This window comes from Glandiceps talaboti, chromosome 13, assembly GCF_964340395.1.
Source record: "Glandiceps talaboti chromosome 13, keGlaTala1.1, whole genome shotgun sequence".
Taxonomy (NCBI): domain Eukaryota; kingdom Metazoa; phylum Hemichordata; class Enteropneusta; family Spengelidae; genus Glandiceps; species Glandiceps talaboti.
In genome coordinates this window covers 14,392,458-14,413,599 of record NC_135561.1, presented here as the reverse complement: position 1 = coordinate 14,413,599, position 21,142 = coordinate 14,392,458, and the positions used below count along the sequence as shown (strand labels likewise).

At 32.4% G+C, this 21,142-nt stretch overlaps 1 protein-coding gene across 1 annotated transcript in view; it reads left to right on the top strand.

Moving 5' to 3' along the window:
- Window positions 1-21,142, top strand: part of LOC144444298 (phosphatidylserine synthase 1-like) — a 56,825-nt gene that overhangs the window by 26,195 nt on the left and 9,488 nt on the right. Inside the window, exons 3-7 of the mRNA XM_078133712.1 lie at window positions 4,888-4,932; window positions 5,629-5,750; window positions 14,247-14,405; window positions 16,668-16,819; window positions 20,211-20,270. Coding sequence (XP_077989838.1) covers window positions 4,888-4,932; window positions 5,629-5,750; window positions 14,247-14,405; window positions 16,668-16,819; window positions 20,211-20,270 — 538 coding nt within the window. The remainder of the gene's footprint in view (window positions 1-4,887; window positions 4,933-5,628; window positions 5,751-14,246; window positions 14,406-16,667; window positions 16,820-20,210; window positions 20,271-21,142) is intronic.

The window sequence follows — 21,142 nt, the reverse complement described above, 5'->3', positions numbered from 1 at the left end:
AGTCATTTGAGATGAAAAGTTGCCCTTCTCTAAAAGTTCACAAAAGGATCATCCAAGAGAAACATGCATCTCATATTAAATCACATATTATCCCAGACAACATCATTCTAATCTTATTCAAGACTGTCATTTTATATTTCTATAATCATTGATTTTATACTTAAGTTGTCTCGGCGTACATTGTACTGTACAAATTTCAATGTAACCATTTAGTATGCAGATTTGTCTTCATATAGTAGTTGCTTTTTGTTGTCAGTTTTCAGTAAGATGATAAAATTTGAGTGATATTTTAAGACTAGAGGTGACTTTTAATGTTGAAGAAATTACTTGTTTGGCATGCTCATTGGAATCGCTTGTTTTTGTAAATGTACATTGCAAGTGTTCAATTTTAATATATTCAGCGTCACTAGCACTACAGTGACGTGAATCTTGACTAGTTTCTCCCTTATGAGCAGGCCTTTTCAGAAAGTTCAATTTTAATGTCTTGCAACCATTCTCACATGATGTTTTTAATATTTTATTACATTTTGTCTCCACATACTGAAATCAACCCGAGAGTTTATTTGCTTCCAATAGTGTGTGGTAGTAATACAAATACAATTTATTGAAATTCAACTGCAAATTCTATTGTAGCCTTTAAAAATATAAAATGATACATGTGTGTGTGTTTACATGTGTGTGTTTCACTGTGTGTAATGTTTTGATGTTCTAATGTATAGGATATGTCGCCTTAGAAAGATATGTTTGTGACAAATCATACCAGACAGATAGAATATCATATGAAAAGGACACACCTTGAAATGAGAAAAATAACTAGGTTTCAATTTCTCCAAACTTTTGGATATATGTGTGCACATAATTCAACAGTGACTAAAACTTAAGAACTCATAATTGAGTTTCACAGTATACAGTCACATTATTAACTATCAAGTTTTTATGTTTTATGAATTTGAGTTAATATTGTACCATTTAAACCATACTGCAGCAAAAAACTATTGGAAAGTGTCACAGAGCTTGAAGTTACTGTGCTTCATTGCATTTACCATGTGGAATCACTGCTAATATAAATCGTTCACTGTACTCCTTTCCTAAAATGCTACCATCTGGACAGGATAGCTACCATGGTCTCAACTGCGTCAAGCTTCAATACAGCATGAAGTTTGGACCATCAGCAATCATAAGACGCAAATCTCTGACATGTACCTTTAAGTTTAAAGGCTTGTGTGATCAGGTCATGTTTATATACTCTACTATTTTGTAAAATGCCACCATCTGGGCAGGATAGATCTCAAATGCTGCAAGCTTCAAGTTCAATACAGCATGCAGTTTGTACCATCAATGATCACAAAACTCAGTCTCTGACAAATACTTTAAAGGTTGTGAGTCTGTCATGTTCTGCTCATGTCTACATGTTTCCCATTAGTACCAGGCAGAGTTGCAAGACAAAATTATCCTTTTAATGATAACATCAAAATGGTCGAAACTTATGCTTTCAGTAATACTTGATGCTGATGTACATACATAGCAAAGCAAAGAAAAGTGAAAGGGCTCAGCTGTATCAACTATTTCTGCATTCTTTTGACGTCGACATGTCTGTGCCCTGGCATTTACAGATCTTGCTGTAGTCATTAAAAGATACTAACAGAAAATCACGTATGAACAAAAAAAATTGCAATGATGTCATGTTTCTGAAATTATCCGACAGGTGTATGACATTTTCATCTTTGACATGGCCAGGAATATAGACTTGATGACAAATGTTACTATCTCCGCAAGCGAAGATTAGATTTAGTCTTGATGGAATTTTTTCATTATTACACTTTTCTGCTAATATTGTGAAGGACAGAATTACCCTAAACCATTTCTGTATCATTTAAGGAATTTCATTTTCACTGATGGTTGTTGTCAAATAGCTTTCTTTGATCTTGTTTCCACAAATTGAAGAACTCAGGCCTTGATGAATTATATTATAAATCATATCTTTTCAAAAGCTGTGAACTTGTTTTCAGTAATTAATGAAACCTTTTTCTTATTAATTGCTAAAAAGGGAAATGAGCATAAAAACGGAAACTGAAAATGAGGAGGAGACAGGCTTTCTTTTACAATTTGTAAGATGATGACAATTGACCTTGACCTTCAGGGTAGACTATCAAAATTCAGCCTTTTCTTTCATATTGCAGACACTTTGTAGTTCTTATGTTTGGCCAATTTCTTTCAAATTCTAAAGATAATACAGGAGAAAAGCAAATATGCTCTTGTATTTTATTATCAGGTGTAAACATTCTTTTAAGACCTTGACCTTTGACCTTGACTTAACCCTTCAGGATCTAATCATCAAAATCAAGTCATTGAGTCTTGCATATCACAGATACTTTGTTGTATTAATGTATTGCCATTAATTATTTTTCAACCATGCAATAAAAGTATTTGCGAGGAAGAGTGCCTTGTATGAAGACTTATTCATACCATTGGACTAAGATATTACAGGGTTGCCTTCTCCATCCTCATTTGATCTTCATTCGCCATGATCCTGCAAATACCGGAGCTAATATACATGTGTATCTACTGTTATCGTATGATTTTCAGTCCTTTTCTTAAAAAGTTGAAGTTATCTAGGATATGAAAAAAGTAAAAGGTATCAGTTACAGGTACCAAATGTCAATTTTATCTGGGGACAATTACAAATTGATATTTCTTGTAAGTCCCTGCATTAGACTTTGATATCGGAACATCTAAGTAGATTTCTGTAATATTTCCAAATGGATCTGGCATTTAGAGCAAATTTGATGAATGTCTGCAGTATAGAATAGGTTTGATAATAATGAAATTGAAGTACAATGAAACATTATACACACGAGATAATACACAATTATGATCAGATAACATCATTACATGCTACAAAAAACAACATTATCTCAGTCTGAAAATATTCTGTGTCACTTATTAAAGTAATGATGAACCTTTGCAGAAATGACTTCAGGGACAGTGTAAATGTAATCAGTCACATTTCATTACAAATTGTTTCTATTTGCTTCATGCTGACTGGCTAGTAAATATTTGTAAAAGTTTTTTCATGCAAGATTGTATTTCTACTTCTAGAAGATTAACTTAAACATAATTTGAAAGTTTGAGTTAGTTTTAAATGTCTAACCTGTTATAACATTTGACGTAGAAAGGTCAACATGTGCAGTGAAGTTATGGTTCGATCAAGAAATAAATTTAATGATTGTTCGCTTAGTAACAAATGGGTGGTCTAATTTTCAATTAAAAAACTGTTGTCATACCTCCTAGCCCTTGAAACCAAGCTTGTCTTGCGAACCATAAAAAACTGATTCAGTTAGCTACACCCCCAAAAGTCGTTATCAACAACTTGTAGGTTAAATTTTATTATGTAGATGATCACATGCATACTTCATGTGACTGTATTCATCTCTGCTGTGTGTGTACATTTACAAAATGACTTCATTTGAATAATGTTGTTATGGTTGTAATCAGGTTATTGGGTGTACACTTACATAATGACTTCATTTGAATAATGTTGGTATGGTTGTAATCAGGACTGAGGTTATTGGGTGCACAGTTTGAAACTGTAATAACCAACTTGTTCATGGTTTTCAAAACTAGCATTGGTTTTGAGGACTAGGAGAAACAACGACAGCTAACGATGCAACATAACAGTAAACAGGGTATAACAAGGCTTACAGGCCCTTCTAGTCCTACTCCCTTCATCTGCAAAACATATTATCTGGACCGTAAAGATTGTCATGCTGCCATTGTATCCAATATTTCATGCTTCATACACATTTAGTATTCCTTGGCAACCCTGTGAGCTGTACATTGTATTTTTTGTGATTTCACAAGGATGTCTATTTTGTTCACAATTCTATATGATATGGCTCCTGTCCATACCAGAGTTTGTTCGTTTATAAACACTTGAAGCATTTTTGAAGAACATTTTTTATAGTGAATATTCTTACAGTGTAGCATAGCTGGTGGTGCATGTAATGCATACATAATATGTATGCAATTGACTGATGATCATTCTTAAGTTTTATTAATTTGTTTATAAATATTTATTCTTATTTTTTAAATGTATTGTGGAGTTAATACATTAAAGGGTAACACCACTAAGTGAATTAAAGACATTTTCATAAAATATACTAGTAGTTTCTGGAGAGTCGTTTTATGATTTCACATATTCATGACTACTGGGGCTTAGTCCTTTCTGTGTAAAACATCTCATGAATATTCATTGTGCAACCATGAATGTTGACCCCATCTAGCTATGGCCCATGCACAGCAAAGATAGTATAAAGGCACAAGATCAACTTGATGTTTTCTCTGAAATTGCAAGTAAAGATGATATGTAAAATCTTGAAATCACTCTCCAGAATCCATATAGTTTATGAAAACGCCTTTTAATATCTTGGAGTGGCATTCCCCTTTAATGATAGAGAAATGAGTCCATATTTTGATAAAGATTTTGCATAATACTTAATAGTTCTGAAATCATGAGTCTCAGAAGTGTATAGCTAATAATCAGAAGTGTTGAAACTAGCACAAGGCACTGATATGAACTTGAAGCCTTAAATTTCTCTTGTACAGTTCAAGTTCCATTAATGGTATGCATACACTCTCTACTATATGTACCATTCTTCTTTTGCAATCTGTGATCATTAAGGGAAAAGTCTGTTCCATGGACATGGATGAAATCTTTGCTATTCTCACGAGAGAAATTTTTCATTCAGTCATGTGAGAAAAGTCTTGTATGCAGTACAGAAAACTCTTTTCCATATTCCCTTGATGTCAGAGTAAATCCATTTTTAAATTTTAGCATGCCCATAAGAATTTTGTAAATTACATTTTTTTTGTGTGTTTTATCTGCAGGTCCCTTCACAAGACCTCACCCTGCAATATGGCGAATTGTATTTGGTAAGTCTAGAATGCCTATTCATGAAGTCCTTTATTTAAGTATTTCTTATGTATGAAGTACATTCTTTATTTGTAATTTTCAATCTTAGTATCACTTACATGTACTGCATTTTTGAAGTTCACTGGTCATCATGTTCAGATGAACTAATTTTTTGTTGAAACAAATCATTGAATTTGGCATATTATTAACTTGGGGGGGGGGGGGAGGGGGAGAATTTGGATAGGTTTCCTAAAGTGTGACTCCTGCACCCTCGAGTGTGAGAATTAGATGTCTGGTTTGCTTGAATTTACAGGACTAAATACAGTCAGTATAAGTCGACTCTCACCTTGTCTGAAGTACCAACATAAACAAAATTCAGTATATTATTTGATAGAACTACTTTGAAATTGATACTGATAGATGTTCATTGAAAATCTACCACAGCACAGGGCAGTACAATAAGTACCACTAGCACAGACCTATATTGGCACAATGGCCTTATAAATATAACTTCTTTAACTCTGGAGGGGAGCATACAATCCAATGCAGCCTTTGCGAGTGCATACCCCGGTAGGATTAAAGTATTCACTTAGCAACCTTTGTTTTACTAATATGTATATGTCTTACTAATCAATACACCTGGGTTGATTTCTGTCTGATACACGAACAAAATTTACCCAAATTTTAACTTTCTTTGTTCTTGATTTCTCTCCTAGGATTGAGTGTTATTTATCTATTACTGCTTGGCTTTGTACTCTTTCAAAGCATCAAAGACATCAAAGCCCTGATGTACTCATTCTATCCTGAACTCAGGGATGTGAGGGAGCCAGACTCAACGGTATGTGTATCAATACACTTATTAAAGCAAAATTCAAAAAAAAGTTATATTCCATAATATTTTTGAAGTAATTAGATTTAAGGTAAAATGCATCTCAAGGACTGTACTTCCCTGAAAATCAAAGTTTTTCATATCTCTTCAAACTATGCCATATGAAAGTATGGTCCTGGTCATTTTGATGGTTTAACATCTTGTCGAAAAATTGCCAATCTTTTATTATCCTATAAAGTTAACGCTGTATTCAGCTGCCATATTGTAATCTAAAATGGATCGTTTTTTATATCATTGTATTAAACTTCTGTTTGAAAACTTTACGTGATGGCCATTCTTCCTTCCATAAAGTAATGACATTTTAATCAACATATATTTTAATTTCTAACATTTCTTTCTGTGATAAATAAATTAGTAAAATTAAAACTTATTATTTACCTGCCAATAAAAAGTAGATAAATAATATTTTGATCAATGTAAATTGAATAAAGAAATTTTGTGGTGAATTTTTTCAGCATATGCTGTATCAATAGTACTATGATATATAGATTTGTATTTGGAGATTTCTCCTTTGTTAACATAATATTTTTTCAACATGTACATGTGTTAAAAGAGAAAATCTCTGTAATTCAAGTGTTATTTGAATAATATTTTGATTTTAAATATAACTATATTATGTTTTTAAAAGCTCATGATAAAACTTCATACTGTTTTCATTCTAGATGTATGTATATGTATGTGGGTGTGTATGTTTGTTTATGAAAAGAGTCTGCTTCAGATGGCATTTTAATAATATTTCAATTTAGATAAACATCACATGTATATCGTTTAAAAAAGCTATTTGCTACAACTGGCATTTTAATAGGCACTTTAATGATACATGTATATGTTGTTACAAAACTGTTTCAAATGCCATTTTTATAATGATTTCATTTTAAAATACATACACCTATATGTATGTTTTTAAAGACCAAACACTCATTTGTTAATAAAGGCAAATACAAATCTAATCACTATTTCCAATTTAGTGTATGTGCATGCTGTCAAAAAAACTGCCTCAAATGATATTTTAATAATTCATAATTTCCTTTTAAAATATGCATACATTGTTTATACATTTTTAAGGACAAAACTCTTTTTTGTTTTAATATAAGGATAAACTCTGCTTCAAATGGCATTTTTAATAATAATGATATTTTTTTTTGAAATATTTTCATCTGTGTACATTTAAAGACGAAAATTCTTTTGTTTATAATCACAGATACTGCTTCAAATGGCATTTTAATAATAACAATTTAGATGTACATGTACCAGGTATTGGTATGTTGTTAAAACTGCTTCAAATGGCATTTTAATAAATTATTTAATCTTAAAATAAATACACTTGAATGTACATGTTATACTATTTTCAATTTTAGATTTAAAAACCTGTATATACAAATTTATGTACATGGATGTTGTTAAAAAATGCTACTTCAAAGTCCATTTTACCATGTGTGTTTTTATAAAGATAAAAGTTGTTCATCAAACAGTAATTTGAATTTAATGTAAATGATATTCTTATTACATATATATGTATGCCTTAAAAGATAGAAACTGCTATTAATTTATCATTACAGTAGTATATTTATAAAAATTTCCAACATGAATTCTTTATAATTAAAGATGGAAGCTTTTTACTTGAATGTGTAAACAAATACTATTATCTGAGAGATGAAGTTGTGTTAGTGTTTCACCAATTGGATATGATGTTTTTGACACAAAGATAGACACAATTTTCAACTGTAGACTTAACAATATCAGAGACATAACACACACACTCAGCAGGATCCTTTACCCAATCACATTGAAAAGTGCGATTCTTTAGAAACTGACTTCTGCTGAAAATAAATTACACATGGACTTAATGATTGTAATGGCTTCAATTGTGTACTTTTCAGCTGGAAGTCAAGTCATGTGAACTTGTCTGCTTCTATATCCTCCACAGTGTGCAGCACAGCACAACTATAATTGCTTCTTTTGCATTTGAAGTTGTCTACATGTCACTGTGTGTAAGCACATCATGTCTCCTGAGTGAAACACCAAGGCATCTTTATTTTTCCTGTATCATATAACATTGTAAAGGTGAACTGTTGCTTAAAATTAATTGGACGTTTTTGTCATTTATGACAAGTTGTAAAAATACAGTAACAGTTACGGCTATCAATACTCTTAATTAGTTCACAACGACTGACAATGCAGAACTCGTTTTTAATAACCACAATATCAGCTTATCAATACAAACTGTAATAATAATAGCTCGTAGCTCGAGGGAATACAACTAACAGGGGTCTAGTTTTTAATAGTGATAATAATACACATATATTTCCATTGGGACTTCTTGTGTCAATAGTGGATAGCTTTACTAATAAGTTTTGAATTCTATTTTAATCCTGTTTTCCCAACTTGTAATTTCTTGTGTTAAAAGAAAAACACCCCTCCACCCCACATAGATTTATTGTTGTGACATAGAATGACCAGGATGTAAATCTAATTTTCTGTTTGAATGCATACTACTTGGCTTGCACATGGTATAAAGGCAATTGATCTCTTGGACACAAGTAGTTTCAACTTGCTACTACATAAGTGGTGAATTTTACCATAAGTGATAAGTTGATGTGAGCATCGATCCATTTCGCATGATATCATTTTCACAGTTTTCAAGAGGTTTACATTCACCTTACAAAAATAGAAGCTTAGCTTATAAATGCACATAGTATAGCTTTGGTGACTTTTATTGTCAATGATCAGTCGACTATACGTAATATGGAAGGTGCCCACATGGTATGTATGTAAGTGGTGTTTTCATTTGCATGGTTAAGGGAGATTGCACCTTGGGGATCAATTTCCCGGAAACCAAAGTCCTTGAAATCTCTGAAAAGGTTGTTCCAGAATCCAGGTTCACCATCTTGTTTGAAGGAGATTGACATTTATTTTCCACTTGCATTAAAGACAGTATTTGGTAGCCATATTAGATATATATGGCTCAATTTTGATAATATTCTGACAGTTTTTAAATAATTTTTATTGTGACCCCTGATTTCTTTTCTTAATTTTACATGAGAATGGTTCAGATTTTTCTTGAAAATTAAGAAAACTTCAAAGATTTATAAGTGAGGCACATACTTCATAATGTAAATTCATATGGAAGGCAGGTATCAACAAAGATAGCAAAAGTACGAATCGAGTGGTAAATGGTTATTTCACAATACACAGCAAAGTTAATGTGTCTGTGTTCGCGACATAAACTTTCAAAGCAATCAGCGTAAACCTTAAGAGTAAGACTATTACTCAATACATGTCATTTGCCCATTGAAGAGAGCCTTGCATCTGATAAGAATTTCTGAAACTCTCAGATAGGTCAGCTTTTTACTTATAACTTAAATCTCTTAAAAGCAGTTTCTATATTATGATCACTTAAAAGTAAACCTCCACTTGCAATTCCATATATGCCTACATAAAACAAGATCAAGAAACATATTAAAATAATTTAAAACCCAGGGTAAATTAATTAAAGAACACAGTTGATTTGTAACTGGTAAGATTTCATCTGTATATTTTCATTGTTAATTTTATTTCATTACAACTTAATACAAGGGAGCTACATGTGAAGTATTTTTGGTAAGGGCAGTAAGTAGGTAAAATCTATCTGGATTGACCAAACAAAATTACTATAGACTCTATGGGGAATCACTGTCAGCTCTACCCCTTTATCCCTTTCTGTTACCAGGGTTCCCCAACCTTAGCAAAAACACTGATTTGTGTACAGTGAAATATTATTAGCTTAATTGACGAAAACATGAATTCATTTTCAATTTCATAAAAATGTTTTTGATACATCACAGTTTTAAACTACAAGCAGTTAGCTAGCTATACCAGGGGTGAACAAATCCACTGGTCCTGGGTCCGGGACTAGCAATTTTTTTGTGGTGGACCTGCACAAATTTTACCTTGTACCACTAATTCTTTCAGCAGGACCACTTGATTTTCTATGGCACCAGTTCACAAAATGATTTGTTCACCCCTGTATACCAGGAAAGTGAAGGGGTGTGTTGTATTTCAGATGATGAAAATATGAATACATTTTCAATTTCATAAATGTTTTCATCACAAAATGTGGTGGTATAAAATAAGATTTAACTTTGTCACAGACATCTGTTCAATAAACAGAATCTCCCATTAGTTTTCTCTGCTTAATGGCCACGATTCAATCCCAAGCTTTGGGATGAGTATTATCTTATCAGTTGCACCAAAGATTAAACAGGATTCTGCCTGTGTGGAGGATCAGTGTTTATATGTAAGTCTGACAGGTGACTGTTTTTTACAGCTAAATTTAAATCCTACTCCGAATTTGACCTTTGAATGAATGTATAAAATAACACCACTTACCAGTGGCAGTACAAGTACATGTACATGCACAATATGTTTACTTGATAGTACTAAAAAATAGCGAGTCACAAAAACGTGTCTAAAAAGTGACTCGCTTAATTTAAATTCTACTCCGAATTTGACCTTTAAATGAATGCCTAAAATAACATCACTTACCAGTGGCAGTACAAGTACATGCACAATATGTTTACTTGATAGTATTAAAAAATAGCGAGTCACAAAAACGTGTCTAAAAAGTGACTCGCAAAATGCACTCATTCAAAAAGAAAATGTTTAATTTGTTCAGACCATCTGATAAGATATCTCCAACTGTGATTTCTCCTTTGCACATCAAATCTCAGCTCTGTACTTAAGATTCAAGTTTGATAAAATTGTAATATGTAGGAAACTTTAATTAATAGAAAGACGATTGAAGCCATTTTCTGCATCACTTTAGATTTCAGTTTGATTTGATTGATCACTGATCCACAGTTACAAATAATCAAATGTGTACTTGCTGCAACTGGGACATTTTTTGCTCAAGCAACAAAAGGTGAATTTGTTGAAATTGTTCAGTTACTTTCAATATAAGAGGACAGTATACATGTTAATTTGTGGTTGGTTTCATTTGTTGGTCATTTTTACTTGAAAGAATCACATCTTGAGCAAAACAAGGTTTTAATCTGTTTCAAGCCAGTTTGACTTGCCTATAGTAAATACCTATATATGGTAGTGCTCATTAGGTATTCAATAACAAGGCACAAGCTAGAAAATGCAGTTTTCGGCACAGTAGTCACCATGCATTCTTTTATGCAGTTTTATGAATTTTCTCATTAATTTGTAAATTCAACATATTCTAGTAGATGGGATACTTGTTTGAGAGTCCATACCATAGAATACAAATTCATTATGTTTTTTACCATATTAGATGTACTGCTGCCAAAACAAGTTTACCTATTGATATTTGGTTCAGTAACTTTATATATATGGTGTACACTATGGAGGAGTATATACATGTAGAGTCATTATTAACAGCACAATTTTGAAAAATGGGCTTGTTGTAGCGAGTGCAACTGTAAGATGGTAATTTTGCCTTTTAGACCAAACTGTGTTTTGGTAAGTCAGTCAGGGACTATGCATATCAATTGCTATAACTAGGAAGTAAGGAAAAGAATGTGAAACTTAAAGATCGAGCTTAGATTTCATGTATACTTTCATGTGTTTTTATTAGAGCTTAGATTTCATGTGGGCTTTTATTATGTGTTTTTATTAAAGTGTAGATGTCATGTGTAGTTTTATTATGTGCGTCTATCAGAGCTTAGTTTTCATTTGTACTTTTTGTGTGTTTTTATTAGAGCTTAGATTTCATTTGTACTTGTATGTGTCCATAGGTCTGTTTATAAATATTTTCTACTTTATGATGATCTGATTGTAGAACATTCTGTACATCTCGGATAACTTAAGATTATTCTTTAACCAACTACATGGCATAATATGACTAAAAAATACCATAACCAATATGTTTGTTACAGCATCTAAATGATGCAGACAAGTAATGTTATATGGTTAATAGGGATTGTTAGATTACCCTGAAAATGGCAAAGCTTGTAAGACTGTGTTGAATAGACACACATATTCATTGTGTGTCTAAAAGTATGGAACAGAAACTAAATGATGAAGTAAATGTTATGGTTAATAGGGATGTTAGATTTGCCCAACATGGCAAAGCTTATAAGACTGTGTTGACTATACACATGTATTCATTGTGTGTCTTAAAGCCAATATGGAACAGAAACTAAATGAAGGTGACAAGTACGGTATTGTGATTAATAGGAATATTAAAGTGCCGAACATGGGAAAGTTTATACTGTAGGGTTGAATATAGAACACATGTACGTACATGTACTTGTTGTGTGCCTCAACCTACATGTAGTATATCACAGAAACTAAATAAAAGAAAACATTTTTGCTTAAGACTATAATAAGAGCAGAGGTGTTTATAAGTACATATACAGTACAGGCTATGCTGATAAAAATGATTGTTAGAATCTCTGAACTACCTGAAGCATCATTATTTGTAAATGGAAAGGCTGGCCCAATGCCTTTCAGATGTGCCTAATACAATACTCACGGCATTGGATTTTAAATGTTGCTTATTAATGATTAGTAATTTGCATATTTATTTGATTTTGTTGATACTGCTAACAAATTTGCATGTAGCAAATTTGGCAAAATATTCCATTGACTTTTATGTAATATAATACTAAATGTGTAATCATGTATTAAGTTCTGCCATTATGACATTTATGTACAATTGTAGAAAAATGACAGCACAAACAGTAATGTACTGTTAAGTGATATTTTGTGCAATATATCTGATATCATCCAGCTTGACTGAGATAATTAAACAGAAATGTGTACTAATGACACATAATTTGCATATTTACTTGCTTTTGTTGATACTGATGACAAGTAATGTATTAAAAGTTGAATTATATAATTTTTTTGGCATGATGTACAGTTGTAAATGTAAAGAAATGCCAGCACTCACAAATGGAAATGTGCTGTAAAGTGATATTTTGGGCTATATATCTAATATCAACCAGCTTGAGATAATTAAACAGAGACAGACGTTTCTATATTTGGTGAGCGCAACCTCTGTACATGATGGATCTGTTTTGAAATGTCAAATAAATGGCACTAATAGTTTCTCTTGAGGATCAAAGTAAACACTTTCTATTACTTAAAAACATGCTATATTTATCAATCATAATTAGTCACTCTCATAGCATTCAGTAAAGAGCTCTTAGTAAACAAACAGCTGTATGTTATCATTTAGTTGTCATGTACAGGATTTTTTTTATTGTCATTTCATTAGTTGCGTAGAGTTGTCTTTACTCTACAAAGCAGTATCAGTGGCAAAATTTTCATAGCTTTTCTTTTCCTCTTTGCCTCTAGTAATTCTCTGCTGAAATCTAAGGAAAACAGTGAATTAACTATCTGATGTTAGAGTTTCTTTTAGCCTTGCTGTAGTGTATATTAATGTAGCACAAGCAGTGTATATACATTTTTGGGGGCAAAATTTTTACTGTACATTTTAAAGATACTCGCAGTAGACTTCTCCAACTGAAGCATACTTTGACATTTGCAATTGACTAAGATCGGAGTCAAGCGTAGTAGACGTCTATTACCACGAGGGCTGTTATGTACGTTAACACCTATTTCTCAAGGCTGAAAGCCGATGGAAATAGTTGCTACATAACAGCAAAAGGGTTAATATAATGTCAGTAGTGCCCGAATAAAGCCAGGCTGTACATGTTTTATAACACATCATATTGTAATTCTCAAGTACATATTCTTTCAATTGTCAAAATGAATCACTGATAAGTCTCATGCTGCATGTATATGACTATTATCCTAGGGAAAGTAGTACATGACTAGCACCTCAATATGCAAATTAAGGTTGCTATGGGTAACTATTCCATACCATGTGACGACCTAAGCCAATCACTGAAGGTTGTATGAAAATGATACATACTATTGTCAACCTCAAATGTGAACATCAGAAATTTTGAAGAAAAAATTGATATAGTTTTCTTTTAAATAATACGGCAATGAAAGAATATTTATATACATTTCTTTATACTATATATGTTTGTGTGCATATTTTATGTGTGTGATTTGTTCAAATGTGAATATATACTATAGATATTAATTAGAATTAATATAACTTTGAAATAAATGTAGAATTTATATATAATATATTTCATAATTTAAAGCTGTCTACAATTCCAAATGTGATCATGTACATGTTGAATATTTGAATCAAATCTGAACATGTCACCATCAGCTGGTAATAGTGTACGTATGTGTTGTAATTGGTTTTATCCATGGCCTAAATTTCCATACAAGTGCCTTGCACAGCTGTGGTATATGTTTACTAAGTGTATGAAGTGCCCTTGGCACTATGCACCAACCTGCCTATCACATTAATTTCTTTCCCCTGTGGTTGCTTTGTCATCATTTATATAATAGTAACTTAAAAAGTTGTGAAATTTTACTCATTTTCATTCTTTCTCTCTCTCTCATTCACTACAGCAATATGCAGTCAACTGTTCAGTCGTCACAGCTGAACGCCTATGGAGCCATATGGATATATTTGCATTTGCCCATTTCTGGGGCTGGGCACTTAAAGCACTTCTTGTGAGGCATTATGGGATATGTTGGACTATAAGCGTTACCTGGGAAATCACAGAGGTTAGATTTGTTTTAAATTCTGTTGTAGCTCAGAAACCTTTTAAACTTCAAAGTACGTATAATAATTGTAATTTGGTATCAACGTTAATTCCACAAAATTGTACCCTTATTTTTAAATTTCCAATATACGAATTTGTTTTAACTGCATTTTAATTTTTTAACAATTTATTAATTCAAAATAAATATACAGGTACTTAAACAAAAAAGTATACCAGCCGTGATTTTGGTTGGTTTGGTTCTTTGTTTGTTTTCCATCTTGTCATTACTGTATGAAATGTCAAGTTTTAACATAACGTGAAACATAGGAATCTATAATTAGTGCGAATTGTATGTAAACTTAACTAGTTCTCACAAAATTTGAGTCTGCAGACACAAAAAAATGCCTTATTTAACTCAATTATATGGCAACATATGAAAAGAAGCAAAAGAGTTCATGATGAATACATTTGTTGCATTACTGTTATGTTTTTGAATGTTTAACATGTGAAACACATGCAGTGTGCCCTCTAAGCCAATTTCACACTCCACTGATGCACACAATTTCTAGTGACACACCAAAATTTGGTATTCCCCTATCTCTTACTATTATATAGTGATTCGCAAGAAATTCCAGTTTTTATTATTTTTGTCCCAGAACAATAAAATTTGGATATCATTAGAGGGCATACTGGACAGATGATAGATGATATGGGCAGGACTGTTAAAATGAATGTGTATGTTACTAAAATGCTTCCTGCATCAATATCAATAACTATTAAAATTACACTGCTTTAATTTCTTTCTCATATTCCTCGCCTTATTTCCATCATGAGCATATATTGCACCTGTTTATGCCTGAACATTTCCCTGCATGCCACTTGCTTTCTGCCATGTTATCACAAACATACTAGATTCCATGTGATGTAACAATGTCTCGCCATATATAGAAGTATGACTCACTTTTTGCTATGATGCATCATAGTTGATTGCCATCATTTCTGTCTGCATTTCTCTCTCAGAAAACAGCAATAGACCTGTTGCCAGTTCCAAGGTGCATTGCGCGTCTCCCCATACAACACCATATATTCTGTATGCGCAGGATCTAGGATGGGTTGCAACTTGCAAGCGCTACTCAGGGGGGGGGGGATGGTTGTCACCTCACCGTACCCTGTGTTCACTCGTAAAATCCCTCTCTGTCATTGATTGTGTTTAGTCTTTGTTCTATGAAATCACTCATAAGCAAAGAGGTCATTATGCCTTTTGGTCATTTCCTGATGAATATGTTATTTGAAACGTAATAAAGACAAAACAACACTAAATGTGACAGCATAAGTGACATGCTCTCATGCAATGCATCTTGGAACTGGAAAATCAACTATTGCCATGATCATTTTTGTGTGCATTTCTCTCTCAGAAAACAGCAGTTATTATTTACTTGAACATAACACGTTTGTCAGTTCCAAGATGTACTTCTAAGTTCTTCAAAAGGATGTACTGCTTCTAAAATTTTAGCTTCTAATCTGAATTCTTCCTATGCTGATCAGTATGTGATGATACTAACCAACAATCCAAAAATGTTACTTCATATTTTTATTGTACATGATTGTAGTTTAAAGGTAGGGTTCACACCCATGATGAATTCCATGATGTTCTACATCAGAAACATTTCATCTGCAATTACATTGTTAATGACTATTTTTGATTTTTTGAAAAGTGTGGAAAACCCCAAAATGCTCGAGGCAAAACAAAAACAATTTAATCATAAAGTAAATATCGGTACTTGTGTATCCAGGCTATGTATAATGTCAGGCGGAAACTTGCCCACATTACTAGATTTCTATATACATGTAGACTATTGAATTGAGAATTCTGGTACATTGTATCCTGGAATGTACGGATTTTGCACATTTATTTGTATAGAGAATAGTAAAAATGTATTATATACATTTAGTTTCTCTCAGTGGAGTACACAATGTAGTGATCATGTAAAGTACACTTCATCCTGGAATAGGTAATTTGTTAAATTCATCATGGCATAGGTAATTTGTACACTTCATCCAGGAATAGGGAAAGTGTACATGTCATCCTGGAATTGGGAAAAGGTACACTTTATCCTGGAATTGGGAACGTGTATAATTCATCCTGGATAGCGAAACTATAATAGTGCATCTTTGAACTGACAAATTGTTTATAAATCTGCCTGCCTGGTTTTCATTGTATCCGGTATTGCTTCTCTTCTCTTCAATCATTTTTTCCTTCCATGCTGCTGTTTAATCATCTCAGGTAGCGTTTGCTCATCTTCTTCCAAACTTTGCCGAGTGCTGGTGGGATCAACTAATTTTGGATGTCTTGGTATGCAATGGACTTGGAATTTGGCTGGGAATGTTTGTTTGCAAAAAGTTAGAAATGAGTAATTTCCACTGGGAAAGTATCAAGTAAGTTAAATGCATTCCAATTTAATTTGTTCTGGAAAATGACGACCCATATTATCTAACAGCTATGTTGAAAATGTAGGCTTACTTATTGTTTGTGCCCATTTGGATGAAAATTGGGACATGTATTTATTTTGACTAGCCAATGTTTTTCTACATGAAAATACAATGTGACGTGAACAATGAAGACTAAGGTTTGTTATTTGCAAAAATGGGCTAAAGGTTTGTTATTGTATGCAAATAAGTGATTTGCAAACAAACTGGTTAAGTTCAAGAAATCATTAGATCAAGTAGAGTCTGTGCATGTATCTGTCACCACAATATAGCCACACACTTTTTGTTAATATCAGTGTTTTGTCAATCAATATGCTTTTTTATATCATGAAGTCAATAAGACCATATAAATCTTGTAATTTTTTTTTTTTTTTTTTAAATTTTTTTTTTAATTATTTTATACAACTGCAAGACAATACAAAGGAAAACAACACATTACAGAAAAAACACAGGAAGTACAAAGCTTGTAGAATTAAACTAAATCTTTCTACAAATTAATTTTAATAGATTACTCAGTGTTAATAAACGTCATTTTTTGAATAATATAAATTATAGATTTATTCTAAATATTTAATATAATTTTATCAATTGATGTTCAGTAAAACCTAATAAAATAAATTGTGTGGTTCCGATTACGCTCAATTCTTAGAACAGATGGGGTAGGTAGATTTTTTATTTAAGTTTATTATAAATTTTTTTCATGTGCGAGTGTCTAGTTCAGGTTTTCCATTGTTTTCCAAATGGTCTCTGTGTTATTTATTTCTTCTTATCAGATGGACAGCCATTACAGATTGGAAGAACAGTTTTTTAAAGTTGATGTCAGTTTCTGTATCCACTATTTTTGCAATTTTATTATTTTTTTCTTGAACACATAAAAAAAAAGTTTATTGTCGACAGTGAAAAACTAGATGAGGTCAGGTAACCGGAACCAAACAGTTGTGGGTTTTTTTAGGTCTACATGTAAGTCCTCGAGTCATAATAACATGACAGGTGTTAGGTTTAAGATTTACATGTACATGTAGTGGAGATATAGGTAGTTTACTAAGTGTGAATTTATTTCACAGTTGAGTAGGGTTGTCAGTGACCAAGTGATTAAACCACTTGCCTCTTACCCCATTCAGGGTTCAATAAAATTTACCACACTACCAAGTAAGAAGAGTGTCGTTCAGTTTGACTCTACCAAACGACGCAGGTTTTCTTCCTGCATTAACAATGAACCCACTAGGGATAGCCCTCATTGGACTTCTTGGGAGACAAGTGTTTATATACTTAAAGATCTATCCAGTATAAGTAAAGATTATTATTATAGTATGTACATGTAACACTACAGTACAATAGACAGTTTTAATTATCTTAATTCCCCATATTTTTCTTAATTCAGCTAAGAAAAATACCTTTTAAATACAAGTTGCAGATGAGTATTAACAGTGACAAATTTCTTATTTCGCAAGTATTTTCCAACTGAATGAAAAAAAAATGATTTTGGCCACAAAAAGCATGATGTAAGAAAAAGAGGGGAAAATATTGGCAACTCTGAATGTTTCTTCATTTTTTATGTTTGGGTTACTGGAGTTCGGTTGTTAAATGAAAGGATAGGAATATGATTGTGTAACCGGTTTGACATATGGTTTAGTATAATTGGAATTTGCCATACTTTAACCCCAGAATTTTTCATTGATTTAAATCAGGAGTAATTAAATTGGAAATTATACGTTATTATTTTCCAATTTTTTGAGCTTGTAATCGAATTTGAAAAGCTATGTCAGTCATTTTATGTATCATTATATTAAAGGCGAAACTGGCCATCAGTGGTGGAATTAAAGCTATTTTCATAATCATGGCATCTTCCAGTCTGATTATAATCCGATGTAGTGTACACTTCACGATTTCTTTTTGGCTGTTATGCTTACTGTCATTTGTCTTTTTGTGAGCGCTCATTACATACATCTGACACAATACCATAGGTTTTCCCAAACCCAATCTCATATGTACGAGTAGTCAACCAGAATCTGTCTTACAATATAACACTCAGCACTCGAAATTGAAAGAAAGAGAACCACCAAACAATAACGATAACATCGTCTGCACTCTTTATTCGTGCTCTTCTCAAACTCTCTGAGGTACTGTACCCGACTTATGTTTCGGCATGTTACATAAAAAGATTGATGATTTCTGTGAAAACAAGACAGCGTTTCCGTGAGAACAAGACAGTGAATGCTAAATTATATTAATTCAAAGAGACCAGGACCAAGCTTCCATATGCGGATTTAGGGAGAGATTCTAAGTACTGAAATATTCAGATAAATCGGTCCCTTGAAGTGCATTCTACTGTACATAATGTGAGTTCAGGGAAAAAAAATAGAGCAGGCTGTCCACACAACCCTGCATAAAAACATAATGGCATTTAATAAACATTAAAATGTATGAAAGAAACAATGGAAAGCAACGAGATTAAAAAATGTAATATTCTATATATTGAAAACATTTTTGATCGTAAAAATAGAGTTCTGTAACCTGATTCTCCAAAACCCATTGATTGACGGTGAATATTACCAATGCAATTTATGTCTAGTTATAATTAATTAATAAGATATGATTTGCATATATTGTATTATATTATAAATTATTACTGAATGAATGTGTACATTATTACTAGATGTCATTAGCTTATGTTTCGGTTCACTTACTATAGTAGTCGCCTATATTGCCAAAGTGATGTATGGGCAATACAAACACACAGAATTCAAATGATGTGGTTATTAAACTATAGCCTAGTACAGGCATATCATATTTTTCATACAAATGCCTGTGCATACAAATTACTTTGAAGCATTATGTTCACCACGAAAATTTTAGAACATGAACAGCATATTTTTTTTTGCAAATAATTTGCAAAATAACTTATACACACATGATCATATGTGTAAATGCACTTGTTGATGTTAATCAATATAGTTTGAGTTTTCGAACATACTAAATATATCATTTCCTTTACATTATGAAGAACATATAAATTAATTATTGTGTTAATTAAAAAAGAGCTTTGAAATTTGTATTGTATTTTTCACCAACTGTTTGCTGCAAGCTTATAGTATATTAAACAGATGTTTCATTACTTGTAAATGTCATTCAATCTTGCTCTATATGCTAGAAAGTACAGCCACAGAAAATGCCGCAAGCACTCGTACAAAAACCCAAAGTACACCATACTTCCAGTCATGGTTCATGGGATTCTGTCATATTACTGCACATGTATGGTACTCAAATGTTCAAATACATGTAAACATTATTTCATATTTTGTATATAATTTTAATTTTTTCATCATTCTTCACTCTACAGAGATATTCATTCAACAACAGGTAAAATAAGAAGAGCAGTCCTTCAGTTTACCCCTGCAAGGTGAGGATATTTGTATACATAGAAGGCAGATAATTTCTTTTTTCTATTTATTCCCCAATGGATTGTTCATTGTATACTCAGCAAGTGTGCCCAAAGGAATATGAGTGCCGATATGGGGATCTATCAAGATAATTTGTTGCTCAGGGCCAGCACACTGTAGCATCCTAATTCATTATCTATTTTGAATTTCATTCATCTTGTACAGAAAGAGACCTGCATGTAATAAATATGTGCATTCATGATGTCAATGTGCATTTATTGTAAATTCCTAAATTGCAAGAAAGCAAAATTCTGTAATTAGAAGTACTGTATTGACAAAATTCAAATTAGTAACAGAAAAAAAACACGTTTCTATGGGTGTAGCAACCAAGAGGTTCAGCAATGGCCAGGACACAATTTGTAAACGACATTAACATGATAATGATTTGATATCAATTACCTGCTATTCAGATGATTACTCATTCTTTATTTCCAGTATGTGCAATAACGTGCTTCTACGGAAAAGTAAATTATATATTTACAAAGTAAACAGTCTGTTCATGCTTAATCAGTATAGTTTTATAATTCCAAATTATATAATTTGATAAATGATAACGTCATTGCCTTCACTGAATCATATCAACAGCAGTGTAATCATGCACAGCGCTGCAACTGTCATCCACAAGGGAAATTGGCCTATCTAGATCATCCTTGCCCCCTCAAATTATTGGAAGGGCATCTCTATTCAAACCACAAGCAGTGCCCCAGGAAATGCAAATTCCTACACAGTCTGATGTATTACCAATTTTCTACACGTATCGTACTTTTTTATGACCACTATAACCTTTGGTTGAGGCCAGAGACATGATGTGATCAGACTTCATAATTGCACA